At 36.5% G+C, this 15,716-nt stretch overlaps 1 protein-coding gene and 1 pseudogene across 1 annotated transcript in view; both read right to left on the reverse strand.

Moving 5' to 3' along the window:
- The window catches only part of DCDC1 (doublecortin domain containing 1), a 468,564-nt gene that overhangs the window by 396,457 nt on the left and 56,391 nt on the right, over positions 1-15,716 (reverse strand). The window contains exon 7 of the mRNA XM_027579679.2: positions 14,763-14,968. Coding sequence (XP_027435480.2) covers positions 14,763-14,968 — 206 coding nt within the window. The remainder of the gene's footprint in view (positions 1-14,762; positions 14,969-15,716) is intronic.
- Positions 5,969-7,724, reverse strand: LOC113914341 (annotated as a pseudogene).

A 15,716-nucleotide genomic window follows, 5' to 3' on the forward strand; every position in this document is an offset into this window, starting at 1 on the left:
GATGAAAGATCCTTGCCGTGTTTAAGCAATGCCAACTTTCAGGAATCATTTTCTCAGAGTACATTATCAGTGGTATGAATTAGTAGCAATATAAATTTCTGTCAAAAGCCCTGAAATGAAGCCTCCACTTGTAAGGTCATTCTTATAATTCACAATGGAAAATATTTAACAGTGTCATCTTGCTGTAATATTAAGGTTAATTAAAACACCATTTCCACTCATCTATACCTGTTAAGCTTGTTAAAATATTATTTTTTACAAATTCACATTTTGTTAATTTCTTACAGCATAGGTTGTAGAGAACCCTTCTGATCTGAAATTTAAAACCATCATGCTGTAAAACCAGACTCTTTGACTAGCAGCTGGGAAGAGATTTTCTACAAATTCTTTTTAGTTTAATTTGTTTACCCATGGGCATATCTGGTGCAAAGTTTACAGTTTCTGGAGTGGCTACCATGGAGGTGGTGTGGTTACACAGTCTAGAGCCTCTGGGTTTGGCTTGCCACTACCCCAGTCCAGGTGAGAGAGCTCAACATCACCCCTGGCCAAGTGAGCCAAATCAACAAGTCATTAGATCCAACAAGGCCCTTCTCCTCAAAGTATGTTTTTATCATATGTTTTATATGTTAACATCCAGAAGTATAAGCCCTGATTTACACTTCCCCATAAACTGTTTTCAAAAGATCTGTGGCAAGGGTCAGCAACCTACACACCATGGGCTAATTCTGGCCACAACCTGTTTCTGTATGGCCTATGGGCTAAGAATAATTTGTACAATTTTAAATGTTAAAAAAAAAATGAAAAGAATAGTGTTTTGTCATGTTAAAATTAATATTTCAGTGCCCATAAATAAAATTTTCTTGGAAAACAGCTATACTCTTCATTTGTATATTTTCTGCAGCTGCTTTCACACTACAGCAAGAGGGTCTTTGCATTATGCAATCTACAAATGCTTCCCCTAAGCAACAAAATGGACTGGGCCCTCAAGCTCTTTTAAAGGAAAACAGGCTTTCCCCTGAATTCACTAATTTCCTCAGGACTCTCTCAAATGCTGGGATTTTATTCTCTCATACTACAATCTCAAAGTGTTCGGAGAGGATGGGAAGGTGGGAAGGGGTGTTACAATGTTATTTCAAGATTTCTCTCCAACTCTCTTACTGAACAAACAAAACAACCTGACATTCAACTACACCATCTTCCTTCACTCTAGTCATTCTTCTTCATTCATGGATAACTTCTTTTTTTTTTTTTTAAGTTTTTTTATTTATTTTTTGACAGAAAGAGAGACAGCAAGAGAGGGAACACAAGCAGGGGGAGTGGGAGAGGGAGAAGCAGGCTTCCTGCGGAGCAGGGAGCCCGAAGTGTGGCTCGATCCCAGGATCCTGGGATCATGACCTGAGCCGAAGGCAGATGCTTAAAGACTGAGCCACCCAGGCGCCCCTCATGGATAACTTCTGCTACAAAAATCCTAGCCCTGGCTGATGCTTACTATCCATGTGTTATGCACACACCAAGAATCTTGCTGCTCCTGAAGAAATCACACAAATGACCACATCAGCATTAGTATTATTCATAGTCACCAAACTCCATGGTCCCTCAATACTGCCCAGTCATTTCTATTTCATTTGTTTGGTCAAATAGCTCCTCTACTTACCATAATGAATATTTCAAACCACCTCTGCTCTCTGCCCGGCCTCCCCTCCTTTACTTCCCTATTTATTTTTGGCAGACTACAAGCCTACCTCTTTCTATACCTATTCTCTCCTTTTCCCACTAGTTGGAAGAGTCTATGCTCCTATCTAAGACCAATATTGCACCTATGCTTTCAATTATGTTTGCTCTCAACTTTTAAAGTAGTATATATTAGGGGCGCCTGGGTGGCTCAGTCGTTAAGCCTGAGGCTTCGGCTCAGGTCATGATCCCAGGGTCCTAGGATCAAGGCCCACATCGGGCTCCTCGCTCAGCGGGGAGCCTGCTTCTCCCTCTCCCTCTGCCTGCTGCTTCCCCTGCTTCTACATTCTCTCTCTCTGTCAAAAATAAATAAAATCTTTAAAAAAATAAAGTAAAGTAGTATATATTATCCATCATTTCTTCTCTTTCATATATATTCAGCTATTCCTTCTCAATGAGATTTTTCCTACTGGCACTTAAACATGATTAAGCCTATCCTATCTTAGAAATTAAATTAAATTAAATTAAAAAAAAGAATGTGTAATTCTAGAAAAGGAAATTTCCAAATAAAACTGTTTTTGCTACCAGAGCACTAACCTTATACTGACCTCAGGAAATAAAATAAGAAAATCTCTTCACATTTGTAGCAATTCTCTTAGTGGCCTACACAATATTCATTTTTTGCCTCATCCTTGTCCTGATTTTGTTTAGAGGTTCACTTTTACCGCTTTGGACTCAAGGTAGACTACAGTTACCTTGACTGATCTAGGTCAATCATGATGGTCCCATGCCTCTTGTCAGTTTGGGAGTAGGCACATAATCTAGTTCTGAGATAAGATATGAGAAAGGGCTTCTGGGAAAGGCTTCATCATTCACAGGGAAGAGACGGTTCTTTTCTGCCACTGGCCAGAACTGTCCCTGGCTGTGCAGCAGCCATCCTGTTACCAACATATGACAGAGCATAAAATCCAGAAAATTAAAAATAACATAACTGGGGGGCACCTGGTTGGCTCAGTTGGGGGAGCATGTGGCTCTTGATCTTAGAGTCATGAGTTCAAGTCCCTTGTTGGGTGTAGAGATTACTGAAATAAATAAAACTTGTTAAAAATGTAACTGGAATCCTATCATGCTGTGCTTAAAACTGTCCCACTCCTAGATTTCTTGCTTCCTTTTTGCTCAAGTCTGTCTAAATCAGGATTCTCTGTTATCTGCAGCTATCATCCTGACTCCATAGAAAAAAATGTTTTTTGGCCCAGGTTCCTCAAATGAGGAACATTGTTTCAACTAACTCAATGAGTATTTGTACAGCAAATAGATTACAACAGTATTCACTATATAAACCTCCTAAGAAGCAAATCATTTAATTAAGAACCCAGAGAAGAATTTTAAAAGAAAGTTAGGAAGCTGAAAACTGTGAAAATTGGGCGCCTGGGTGGCTCAGTTGGTTAAGCGACTGCCTTCTGCTCAGGTCATGATCCTGGAGTCCCAGGATGGAGTCCCGCATCGGGCTCCCTGCTCGGCGGGGAGTCTGCTTCTCCTTCTGACCCTCCCCCATCTCATGTGCTTTCTCTCTCTCTCATTCTCTCTCTCTCAAATAAATAAAATCTTTAAAAAAAAAGAAAACTGTGAAAATTAATGGATAATTATGAAATTAGTTCATTGGATTACTAAAAATACTTCACCTTTGGCAATTAATTGTATTTGTTCAGTAGAAGAGAATACAACTTATCATGAATATTTTGAGAAGGGGACTCTGTTTTTACAGATTTTTTTGGCTAACTGAAAGACTGTCAAATACATTGTGAATTTTCAAAGAATTAAAATGTAATAAAATGTACTAAGCATAACTCTCTGCTAAGACCAATATTTTACAATGACTTATAATAAAAATTATGATCATATTTTCAACCTGAAGATACCAGGAGATTGGGATGAATTTGTAACCATCTTATTAAATTAAGTTAAAGGTACTTTTCTGAATAAATCCTGGAAATAAATTTACTGGCCAGTTATGTGTCTTTTTCTCATAAAAGTGGGTGACAGAATGCCTGCCAAATCTAGTTATTTGCTCTTACTAATAATGAACATCACTATGATTTGTAAAAGCAATTATTTCTGGTGAATTTGAAATGTAGGTGTTCTGGCATTTTATTATTTAAAATGTGAATGAGAAGTAGATAACCAAAGGAGATTGTCCAAGTAATCTATTAATACATACTCTTTAGATATTCTAGTCTTAACTGATCTCTTCTTAAAATAATTAAATAGCCCAGATTACTTTGAAATGTTTATAATGCTAATTATACTGTTATTTGCTTTTTAAAATTATTATTTTGATGTACAATTTACATGAAATAAGCTGTACCTATTTTAAGTGTATAGTTTAACACAGGTAGAAAAAATATGTATCTGGGGCGCCTGGGTGGCTCAGTCAGTTAGGTGTCTGCCTTCGGCTCAGGTCATGATCCCAGGGTCCTGGGATCGAGTCTCACATTGGGCTCCCTGCTCCGCGGGGAGCCCTGCTTCTCCCTCTGCCTCTCCCCCTACTTGTGCTCTCTCACTCTTTCTATCACTCTCTGTCAAATAAGTAAATAAAATCTTTAAAAGAAAAAAAAAAAAAGAAAAAATGTATCTGTGTAACCACCACCACAATCAAGATATAGAATATTTCCTTTACTCTCCATAATTCCTCATGCTCTTTCCCAATCACTATTCAGTAAACTTGACCCCAGGAAACCACTGATCCCTTTCACTAGAAAAGTTTTGTTTGTTCTAAAATTTCACATAAATGGAATCAAATAGCAAATATTATTTTGTATCTGGCTTCTTTCATTTACCACAATATTTGTTCCTTTTTGTTGCCAAAGAGTATTCCTTGGCATGGATATAGCACAATTTGTTTATCCACTCATTTGTTTTTGGTTTTTCTAAGTATTATAATTCTATAGTTTTATTAAGTCAAAAACTAACAATGTGGTATTAAGTTTACATTTAAACAAAATTTTCACAGAAACCTAACACATGCCTAAAAAGATTTTACAACGCAGTTCTAGATGCAGACCTAAATGATGCCAAGAACTGATGGATCTCATGATTCAAGACAGCATTTGGGTATTAGTTAATTCTTAGGATTAAAAAAAAAATTTGTTTTGTTTTATGTTTTAAAGTGAACCACTGGCCCAGTATGAAAGTTTAATCTTCTGAGACCAGGGCTTTTGAAATCATTCCACTCTTGAAGTGATTTAGCAAACTTGTGCTGTCAGTGACTGAACCCTGCCACCAATGATTTCAGAGTTCAAAGTTCAAATAACAGGCTTCAGGAATTTTCTACCCTAAGAGCAGGGACCCTTGCCTTTCCCTACTCTCCCATCTTCTATACCACCTTCTTCCCCTCCCCAAATACCTCAGCCAGTGGCTTGGATGGGCAAGCTGATGTTTAATACTTCATTAATTGGAAAAGAAAGGGTCTTCTTATCAATTCCAATAATAGGCACCTCTAAGACAGAACTACCTGTCTATGTATATGCTCCAATAAGATTTTCCCTCTTCAACCAGTTTCCATCCCCAAAATGGCAACTTTGGTAATTTATTAACTGGCTTAGTTCTTTGTTGGGAACAGCACTAAGCTCAGGCAGGGAATACCTGGGCTTCTAAGCTTCAGGCATTCACAGCTTTTAAACAGTTTCTCACAGTCTTCATTTGGGTTGCCAAGGACTTTTTTTGAAAAGATATAATATTCTGGACACACCACTAGTTTATTCTTTCCATTGCTTCACCATTTCCCCCAACAGGCCCCAAATTTTAACAAAAATGATCCTACCCATCTCTTTTCCTTTCCACCCCCCATCCCTCCCACTCCCAAATAATACACCAGTAATAGCCAAAAACTACACACATGCTATGCTGTAAAAATGCAGAGTTAACACTATTGAGAAGAAGGCTGTGGTTCGTGCAGATGCACTTTAAAAATCTACAGTATCTTTTGCTCTCCCACACACCCATTCTGTAAATTGTCTTTCATGGAAGGCCCTTTGCCTTTCTCAGCAAAATACAGAATGGGCCATCTTGCAACACTTCTCCTTCCCCTTCATTGGGATAGGTGTGTGCAAACTATACAGCATGGAAAGGCTTTAAAACACTTTGGCTGCCATATGGCACAGAAATGATATTGACTCTTCAAAGGACATCTTCTTAAGCCATCTCTATGGTGTCAAGACAAGTGACTCCTTCTCTCCCCACTCGAAACTCACAGTCAGATGTGACAGGAGAGTTAATTCTTGTCATCAGCCTCCAAGGGTTAAGAATGCTATGTCAGCCTTTTCTCATAGAAAGATATGACCACTTGTAGGCACTTGACATTGACTTCCATGGCAGGGACTAAGTCAGCTTCATCAGAGTTTTTCCATTTCATCAGGAATATGAATTCTCCGCTGGATTCTGTAGCTCCAATAATCCTTTTTGGCTCCAAATCCCAAGCAAAGACTCCTGGCTTTTCTGACTCTTCTTTCCTCTGCTTTGGTTTGCTCTCCACTCCCTTATCTAAAGAACCAGACTCAGCTTTGTGCTTGCCTCCCTGATTTATTTGTTTCATATGCTGTTTTCTGTGACTGTAGAAACTCAGCAATGAGATCAGGGCAATTCAGGTTCTCTTCTGACTCCCACATGTTATCTTCATCTGAAAACCCCTTCTACTGTAGGAGGTACTCCACTTTGCCCTTTTCCACTTGACAGTCAAGAACTTTATCCATCACATATTCCTCTTTCTCCTCATCTATCACCCCCTCACTTACTTCTTGTTTTGTGTCATTCCCATAGTGCCCACCAGCCTTCTGGTCTAAAGGGTGATGCTGCTCAGAGCAGCACCTAAGAGCCAGAGAGGAATTCAAACGGAGGGGCGCCTGGGTGCCTCAGTCGGTTAAGTGTCTGCCTTCAGCTCAGGTCATGATCTGGGATCCTGGGATAGAGCCCTGCATTGGGCTCCCTGCTCAGCAGGGAGTCTGCTTCTCCTTCTGCCCTCCCCCTTGCTTATGCACTCTCTCTCTCTCTCTCATAAATAAATAACATCTTTAAAAAAAAAGAATAATTTGCCCCAATATGTGTGGGTCTATTTCTGAACTCTGTATTTCCTTCCATTGCTCTTTTTGTGTATCCTTATGTCAATACCATTATATCTTGATTACTTTGTAATAAATGCTAAATTCAGTAGTGCAAGTCCTCCAAATTTGGCTATTCTAATTCCTTTGCATTTCCTGGGCTTTCATTGAGCTTCCTGGATCTGTGGGTTGACATTTTTCAGGAACTCAAAAAAATTTTGGCCATCACTTCTTCAACTATATTCTTCCTCTCCCTAATCTTTCTAGGGCTCCAATTGTGTATCTATGAGACTGCTTGATATTAACCCACAAATTACTGACACTCTGTCCTTTTTTCAGGCTTTTCCTTTTTCTTCTCTATACTTCCATTTGGATAGTTTTTATTGCCCTATCTCGAAGTTCACTGATCTCTTGTTCCCTAACGTCTAATCTGCTATTAAACCCACCTGGTGGATTTTTTTTTTTTCCTTTTAAGATATTGTATTTTTCAGGTCTAGAACTTCCATTGGTTCTATTTTTAGTTTCCATTTCTCTTCATATAATATTCATGTTTTTCTTTAGTTCCTTGACATATTTATAATAGCTTTCAAAATGTCTTTTACTGGGGCGCCTGGGTGGCTCAGTCAGTTAAGTGTCTGCCTTCAGCTCAGGTCATGATCTCAGAGTCCTAGGATGGAGCCCCACATCAGGCTCCCTGCTTAGCTGGGAGTCTGCTTCTCCCATTCCCTCTGCCCCTCCCCTCTGCTTGTGCATGTTCTCCCTCTCAAATAAATAAATAAAATCTTAAAAAAATATATGTCTTTTACTATTAAGTCTATTTGGAGGGTCTGCTTCTATTGAATTGACTTTTCTCCTGGATAATGATTACCTTTTTTGGGATCTTTGTGAATTTCCCATATGTTTAACAAAATCTCTCTCCTCTGACACGTCAAAACACAAATGTATACCTACACTGGGCATACTTCCATAGTTATTTCCTTTTCACATCTCCATTAGTTGTTTTTTCCCTGGTAGTTAGTTGCTTATGCCAAGCCTTATGGAGTTCACCCTGTGCATGAACAACTTAATATTTAGCCAAGGATACAAGGGGACCCCCAAGCAAATTTTGGGAACTCTTATCTAAGTAGTTCCTTAATTTATGACATTTCATGGAAAATTCCAGACATTTCTAGCTCCTACTACTTTGATGTCTTTCTCCTCAACTTGTAGAGACTACTGTGTTTTCTTGGATTTTCTCTCCTCATACCACAGTCCAAGAAATGCCTCCAGGTATAAAGATGGGGTACACAGTAGGACTCCCTTCAACTTTTCTTCTCTCAAGCTTGACTACTCATTATGTAATGTCTAAAAATCATTGTTTCATATATTTTGTCCAATTCCAGTTGTTTAAAATGGGATGGCTAGTGTCATACTAGTTATTCTGTTATGACTGTAAACAGATATTGCACATTTTTTCATGGTTATGTTAACTCATTTTTAAGTGAGGACACATAGGAATTAAAATGTCATAAAAAGTATATTTGTGGCACTTTCCCATAATGAAAAAAATTTGAAGTAGAAAAACGGGTTCCAGCCCTAGCTATTCCAGTGGATCAACTTTGGGTAGGGCAGCTATAACTTCTCTAAGTCTCAGTTTTCCGAGTTGCTTAATTAGATGATTTCATAAAATCTGTGATCTTAAGATTAAGGATTATCTGTCCTTAAGTATCATTTGTAAAGTAAATAAATCTGCAGACTGAAAATTCTCATTTGCTTTTATTTCAGCTGAGGAAATTCACATTCCTGCCCCTCACATGTAGAATTTTATTCAAGAAAATAAATTCTGATTACCAAATAATTACTATAAGATTCTAAAATAATCCAATTGTAAAACCCTGAAATTGACAATAAATAGAAGACAATTGGCTATCTACAGCCTCTTGAAAATAAATTCCGATATCAAATTCCATATTTTAAAAAAATCTGCTTTCATATTTTAAAATCTGATATTAATCTCTGGTCTGAACACTAGACTAATTTTTAAAACAATAATAGTATCAATGGGTTTTTCCCTCATCTGTCATAAAAAGCTCTTTAAAGAACTTCTAACATACTAATTATGCATGTCCTCCCCTGCCGGAATCCATGGTGAGCATCCTTAATCAAATTTTGTTACTCCGGGTGCTCCCTTTTGAATCTCTTAAAATGTTCTCTAAATTCCTTTACCCACACTATTAGAAAAAATCTCTGCTGTTATAGTTACTGATCTGTGTGTGAACATTCCATAATAATGCTATTATGCTGTATTTTTTTCAATTGAATTGTATGTTTTAAACTTGAACATTTTCTTGAAGGCTTTTTGTGTTTAGGCTTACTGAGTTATTTTCCCAATTAACAAATGTGAGCATCATAAAAGTCTGGATTCTCCTTTGACTTAAGGGTATCCATGATTTATTTATACCTTGACAGAAATATATAAGATATTCTCTCAATCCTTATGTGGTTTTTTTAGTAGTAACAGGGAAAAGTCACTATAATGAAATATGTTTACATACAAATATTAAGGGAATGTTTATTTCTTCTAAGTCAGAGTTGCCACATGGACTACTCCCTGCTAACTTGTAGAATTTTTCCTCTTCCTGATTTCTTAACTTCCTGCATTAGTTCTAATCTAACAACTAGTGTTCTAATTTCCCATAACCTGTTTTCTATGTCATACAACTTATTTTCTTTCTCATAAACCACATCAGAAGTATAGGAAAACAAACAAGGAATCTATGAAGATTTCCATTAATCAGTAAATGAAGTTTTAGAATAACCAGAACAGGAGTTCTCAAACTTAGTGGGGCTAGGAATCATCTGGACACATTTGTTGAAGTTCAGATTCCCAGGCCCCACACTCAGGAGATTCTTAATTCAGTAGGCTTGGGGTGGGGGCCAACAGTTTGAATTTTTAACACATAGTCCAGATGATTTTGATGCAGGTGTTCGGTGGACTATACTTTGAGAAACACTGAAGGCCCTTTGTCTGCAATAAGTATCTTATGTCTCCAGATGACAGGAAAAATTATTCTATTCTCACTCAAGCAGATTGAAACTATGTTTTCCAAATCAGATGTGCAAACCTCAACACACTGCGCAAAACAAGCCACTAGGATAGAAAGAAGATATTAGAATTATCTTTTCACCTAAAAAAAAATCAGCTTTATCAACGTTAAATAAGAGATTGATAGTTGGCATTTTGAAAAAGAGAGAGAACAAATCAGAAAGGAGACTCCAGTAACAAAAATTCTGGGAGCCAGAGGAAAAATATTTAAGTAGTAAATGATTTAGCAGACCAGAAACTTCAAAACCGAGGCTAGCAGAAGTAAATTTGCTTTGTATTGCAAAACCCCAGAAAGGCACTCACAAATTTGAGCCAACAGATACCTCTAAAAAGTAGGCTGAAAATAAGTTGACTATTTTTATAAAAAGCAGTTAAGCCCCTCAAACCCTCCCTGAACACCAAGCATTCAGGTAACTACACTTCTGCCATCAGAAGAGAAGACAGGAGATTTGGTGTCTGGAGAAGCTAAACCGCAGGAACTCTGAAATCAGAGGCACCAGGCGGAGCTGAGAAAGAAAGCAGTTTACTGAAAAGAGAAGAATTAAATGAAAATCTACATACTCAAAATGTAACTCTTAGTCCCCTTCTCCACTTGGCTATGAGATTGCATTGGCAGATTCTAGCTGGAGAAACTGATCAGCCCCAAAGTAAAGACAAACACTGACAACTTCCCCCACCCTAAAGAAAAAGCCTAGTCAAAACACTCTCCATTGCAACCCATGCCTCAATAAGACGTCCCTATATTCAAGAGCTTTTCAACTGGTGTTGAGCTCTTCACTTTTAAATATTGATGGAAGATTAACCCATCTTTAAGAAAACTGAAATATGAAAGACAGAAAACAAAAACAGCAAACAAAACAAATACTTAGAAAACAGAGATAGTGCAGGAAGCAGAAGCAATAATATTCATTGGGTTAGAAGGTAAAGATAAGGAAATCACTCAGATAAGAAATTCAGAAGTTCAAGTCAGAAGATCCAACGTATAAAAATAGGAGTTCCATAAAATCAGAACAGAAGAAGAAAAGAAAAAAGACGTTGTCAAAGAAATAATTCAACAAAATTTCTCAAAAGAGAAGGGTGAGACTTCAGACTGAAAAGACATGGTGAGTGATTATCTAGCACATCTTGGAAAAACTCTTGAACCCTGGGAACAAAGAGATAATTCTAAATGGTTTTGGAGGGGAAAAATTAAAAGTAGGTCACCTACAAAGGATGCGGAATCAGCATGGTATCAGACTTCTCAACAGCAACACTGGAAACAAGAAGCAATGAGCAATACCTTTAATATTTGGAGGGAAGAATGATTTCCCAAGATCTCAAAAAATTTATCTCCCATTTTTTTTTCTTAGAAAGCAACGGGAATATGTGTCGAATATACTAAATGAAGACAGAGGAAGATTAGAGAAGTGGGAGAGAGGGATCCAACAGAGGAGAGAGGGAAAGATAATCCCCAGGCTGACAGTGAAGGGATATCCCAGGATAGAGGTTATAGAGAACAACCAATTCAGACTGGACCAAAGGCACAGGGCACTTTTTCATTGTTTCATTCATTCATTATCTTTTTCATTGTTTTCTTCACCACTGCAATCTCATGCCATTTATGATAGTACATAGAAAACCAAGCAAAAAAAAAAAAAAACAAATAAGATATAACTATTAAGTGCTGAGGGAAAAAAAGTATTTCTCATAAAGGAGATGATATCCTAGATAATAAAATAATCGATACAGTTAATGCCACTTCTTTGGCAAAGAATCTGAGAGAATTGATGGAAAGTAAAACTGATCCACCACCACAATGCTAGCCTTAAAAATTTATTTATCTGGAGCAGATATTTTTTCATTTTCCATTAACTTTGTATCTTGTGCCCAGAAATTTTTCTTAATACCTTTTTCTACCTCTGAGTACATATGTTTAGCCTATACCTCACAGTAGCAGTGCTGTGTGATTATTAAACCATACCAAGTAATTCTAAAACCCTCTGATTCAAGTTTCAAAGAGATAGGCCATAACTGGGATTTCCCAAGTTTAGAAGAAATATATCACTTTGGCCCTCATTTCAAACTTCTTAATTATTTAACCTTTTAAAATAAGTAAATGGATTTCCTTCTGATTTGCACTTGAGATTAAAATATAGACATTTTCCCATGGCTCCATTCTGACCTCAGAGAAGACTTTTATGCCTTAACTAACTTACTTTACTACCATCTTCAATAATTTTCTCTTTATTCCACTGCAATAGCCTTCACCATATTAGAGTCTTTTACATCCTATTCCAGTTTTTTATTACTTCATAATAACCTAAAAATAGCTCCTAATTTCTGACCTTCCTAATATTTTATCATAAAAGAGAAAATAATTTGTATTTTTCCTATGACCATGCCAGTTTTTTAATTCCTTTTACTGACTTGGTAGTTAATCTATAAATATGGCATTATCTTGTGATTATCAACAAAACTTTCAAAAATTTAAATTTTATTTACAAAATAATTAGCTAGCCTTACTTTTTCCCTTCAGAAACTTCTATTGATACTCAGGGCCAGGATTCTGTTGCTTCCTATCCTTTACCTTGTTCATATAAATGGTATTTATTTATTAAGTATTTTTTATTTGAAGTATAGTTGACATACAATGTTATATAGTTTCAGGTGTACAACACAGTGATTTGATGGTTCTATACATTATGCAGTGCTCACCAAGGTAAGTATGGTTTCCATCTGTCATCACACAAAGTTACAATATTATTATTGACTATATTCCCTATTCTATATTAAAAGCGATATTTCATCAAATATTTACAAACATGCTTATTACTGAATCATGTCCTGAATTTTATAAATTGTGAAAATTCTTTAAATTTTACAAATTATAAGGAAAAAAATAAGCTAAAGAATTGCTTGATCATCCAGTTTTAAATAAATTGCTCTTTGGAGTCAAAAAGAAAAATACCAGTGACATTTTTACTTATACTCAACCTTTCATCTAAGAACATGTAATATTTGTGACTATTACCCCCATTTTACCACCAAGGCATAGAATTACAAAGATTGAACTGAAGTGAACTCAAGAGGTTATCTAATCTAGCTTCTATCTCCAAAAATGACTGCATTTTAACAATCCAAGAGATATGTCCATCTTCTCTACTTTTCAAAATCTCCAGGGAAGATGTTATAACTTGCCTTAGCAATTTACTCTGGTGTATAATATCCCTTGTTTTACTCATAATCCAAATCTGAAGATAAGAAGGAAATCTGAAGATAAGAAGGAAATAAAACTTGGTTTCCTAGATTCCAGGTAAACACCCAGTTGTGGTTATAAAATAACCACAAAAATAAGAAGATGAAGAAATAAATATTTCAATAAGAACAATTTCCAGTATCTAGTCAACTATTCACCTGTTTCAAGCAACAGTCATTTTAAAAATACTCTGGCATAAAAAAATGATTGATACCTGTCTTGATTTCATAATAAGTCTCTCCCTTTAGTAAAAGAAATAATTTCTATTAGATGTATATTTATAAGTCCTAAAGATAAGAATAGCATATATTTATTGGGAACTTTCTCGGTGCTGGCTCTCCATGCATAATATCATATTGAATTTTCATATCATTTCTGTTAGGTAGGCACTATTGTTATTCCCATTTTTAGATGACAAAATGGAGGCTGGGAGAAGGTAAAGTGTCCAAAGTCTCATAGATTCAATAACAAAGCCCGGATTAAAACCTAGACAGTTTGGTTATGTTTCACTGTCTCTCTAATATGTATTTAATAAATTTTAGTTGTTATTATTAGGCTGCTTTAAGATTGGTTGAAAAGCCCTCATCCTTAAAAAAAAAGTTGTTCCTTCAAACTCCCATTAGTTCCTCCATATTTCTGTCAGACCAAAGATGATCTGGGAAATATATGCACCTCCTAAAAACATGCATTTATATGACAAAATTTGTTTCTTAAAGTTTGCTTGATTGTTACATGATTTTTCTTAGACCCATCTAGATTTGCTTTTAAAAATGCATATGGATACTTTTAAAACAAATCTTAGTTATTTTGGACTTAAATAAGCAGGGGTTATTCCAGGTCTTACTATTTTTATTCCAGAAGCAGGGGTCTTCCAGGTCTTACTATTTTTATTATTATTATTTTTTAAGATTTTATTTATTTGAGAGAGAGAGAGAGAGAGAAAGTACGTAAGTGGCAGGGAGGGCCAGAGAGAGAGGGGGAAGCAGGCTCTCCACTGAGCAGGGGCTGGATCCCCTGCTCCATCCCTGGATCCCCTGAGATCATGACCTGAGCCCAGGGCAGATGCTTAACTAAACCACCCAGGCACAACTAGATCTTATTATTTTAAAATGAAAAGAATCAGGGGCGCCTGGGTGGTTCAGTCATTAAGCGTCTGCCTTCGGCTCAGGTCATGATCCCAGGGTCCTGGGTTTGAGTCCAGCATCGGGCTCCCTGCTCAGCAGGAAGCCTGCTTCTCCCTCTCCCACTCCCCCTGCTGTGTTCCCTCTCTCGCTGTGTCTTTCTCTGTCAAGTGAATAAAATCTTTAAAAAAATAAAAATAAAATGAAAAGAATCAGATTTTAGATTTGAAGCTAGATTAGATTGGTTTCAATCTAAAAATTTTATAAAATATTATAACCAACTAGAATGTTCTCTAAGTGTAAGCACAACTTTTAACTAGGTAAATGGCCAACTATATGTTAGCCAAAGAAATCTTGTTGCTTTACTAAGGTAATTTATGTTGTTAGTACACTATGCATGCTTCTAAACAGCTGAAGTTTTGCATTCTTTATAATACCTTCTTAATATTTCAGTTTATTTGTTGACACTGATATTTAAAAGAAAAAAAACAACACATTTCAAAACCTATGAAAACTTTGAAATTTAATTTATACTTTAATATTTCATACAACATTACCTTTTCCATTGTTTCCTTTCCCACTGTAATCTCATGCCCATCTTGCCCCATGCCATTCTTAAAGAACAGAATTCGGACTGAGGTCTTCTCAGTAAGTTCCTTCATTCTAACAGAAAGAACAGGCTTGGTTTTCTGTCTTTTAACATCAGTAGGAAGCATCAGTCCATTCATTGTCCAAGTTACTTTCTTCATTAACAACAGATGGTCTAGAAGAGAATTTTTTTTTAAAGTCAAGTCAATATTTGGCTTCAAAACTAGAAATGGACACATCATATTTCCCCTCCCCCCCTTACCTATATCATAATCACTGGCCAGTCTCCATTTAGATGCTGGTTTTCTGAAATGCTACCACGAGCTTCCCACTTACCGTGACATAAGCTGTAGCAAGCTGTCTGCTCTGATAGCCTGCATAAATCATCATTTCTGAAGGGAACAGATGTTCAGGGTATGAAAGAGTAATACCACAATTTAGTCCTAATTAAAATTCACCTTAGCATGCCTCTATCACTGATCAGATGCACGGGGCTAAAAGGGTCCATTGAAAGGGTCCAAGGTCCTTTGCTCACTATAAAACAATATGGGTCCTGAAATTTTGCGTTCTTTTGGGTTGGGAAAATGCTTTTTTTCCTCCTTAATATGATTTATTACCCATGTTGTTTTAAAGATGATGACCTCCAAATAGTAACCTTATACATAATTCTTCTCCTGTGACTAGAATGAAAGTGCCTTCTAGGACATCTTTGGTAAGAGATTCGTAACATTTCACTAAAACTGAAAACCAGCTCTGCATGAACAGTTTACTTTGACCTATACATTTTCAAAGATGTGTGCAGGAATTTAAGTTTCAAAACTCCCACTCATATTAATGGGAGTGAAACTAAATTACTATGTATGACTTTGAAAATGTAAGGGTAAGAAACGGAAGTGAAGTATGTTGCATAGTAAGGTTGCTAT

Source organism: Zalophus californianus, chromosome 11, assembly GCF_009762305.2.
Source record: "Zalophus californianus isolate mZalCal1 chromosome 11, mZalCal1.pri.v2, whole genome shotgun sequence".
Classification (NCBI taxonomy): Eukaryota; Metazoa; Chordata; class Mammalia; order Carnivora; family Otariidae; genus Zalophus; species Zalophus californianus.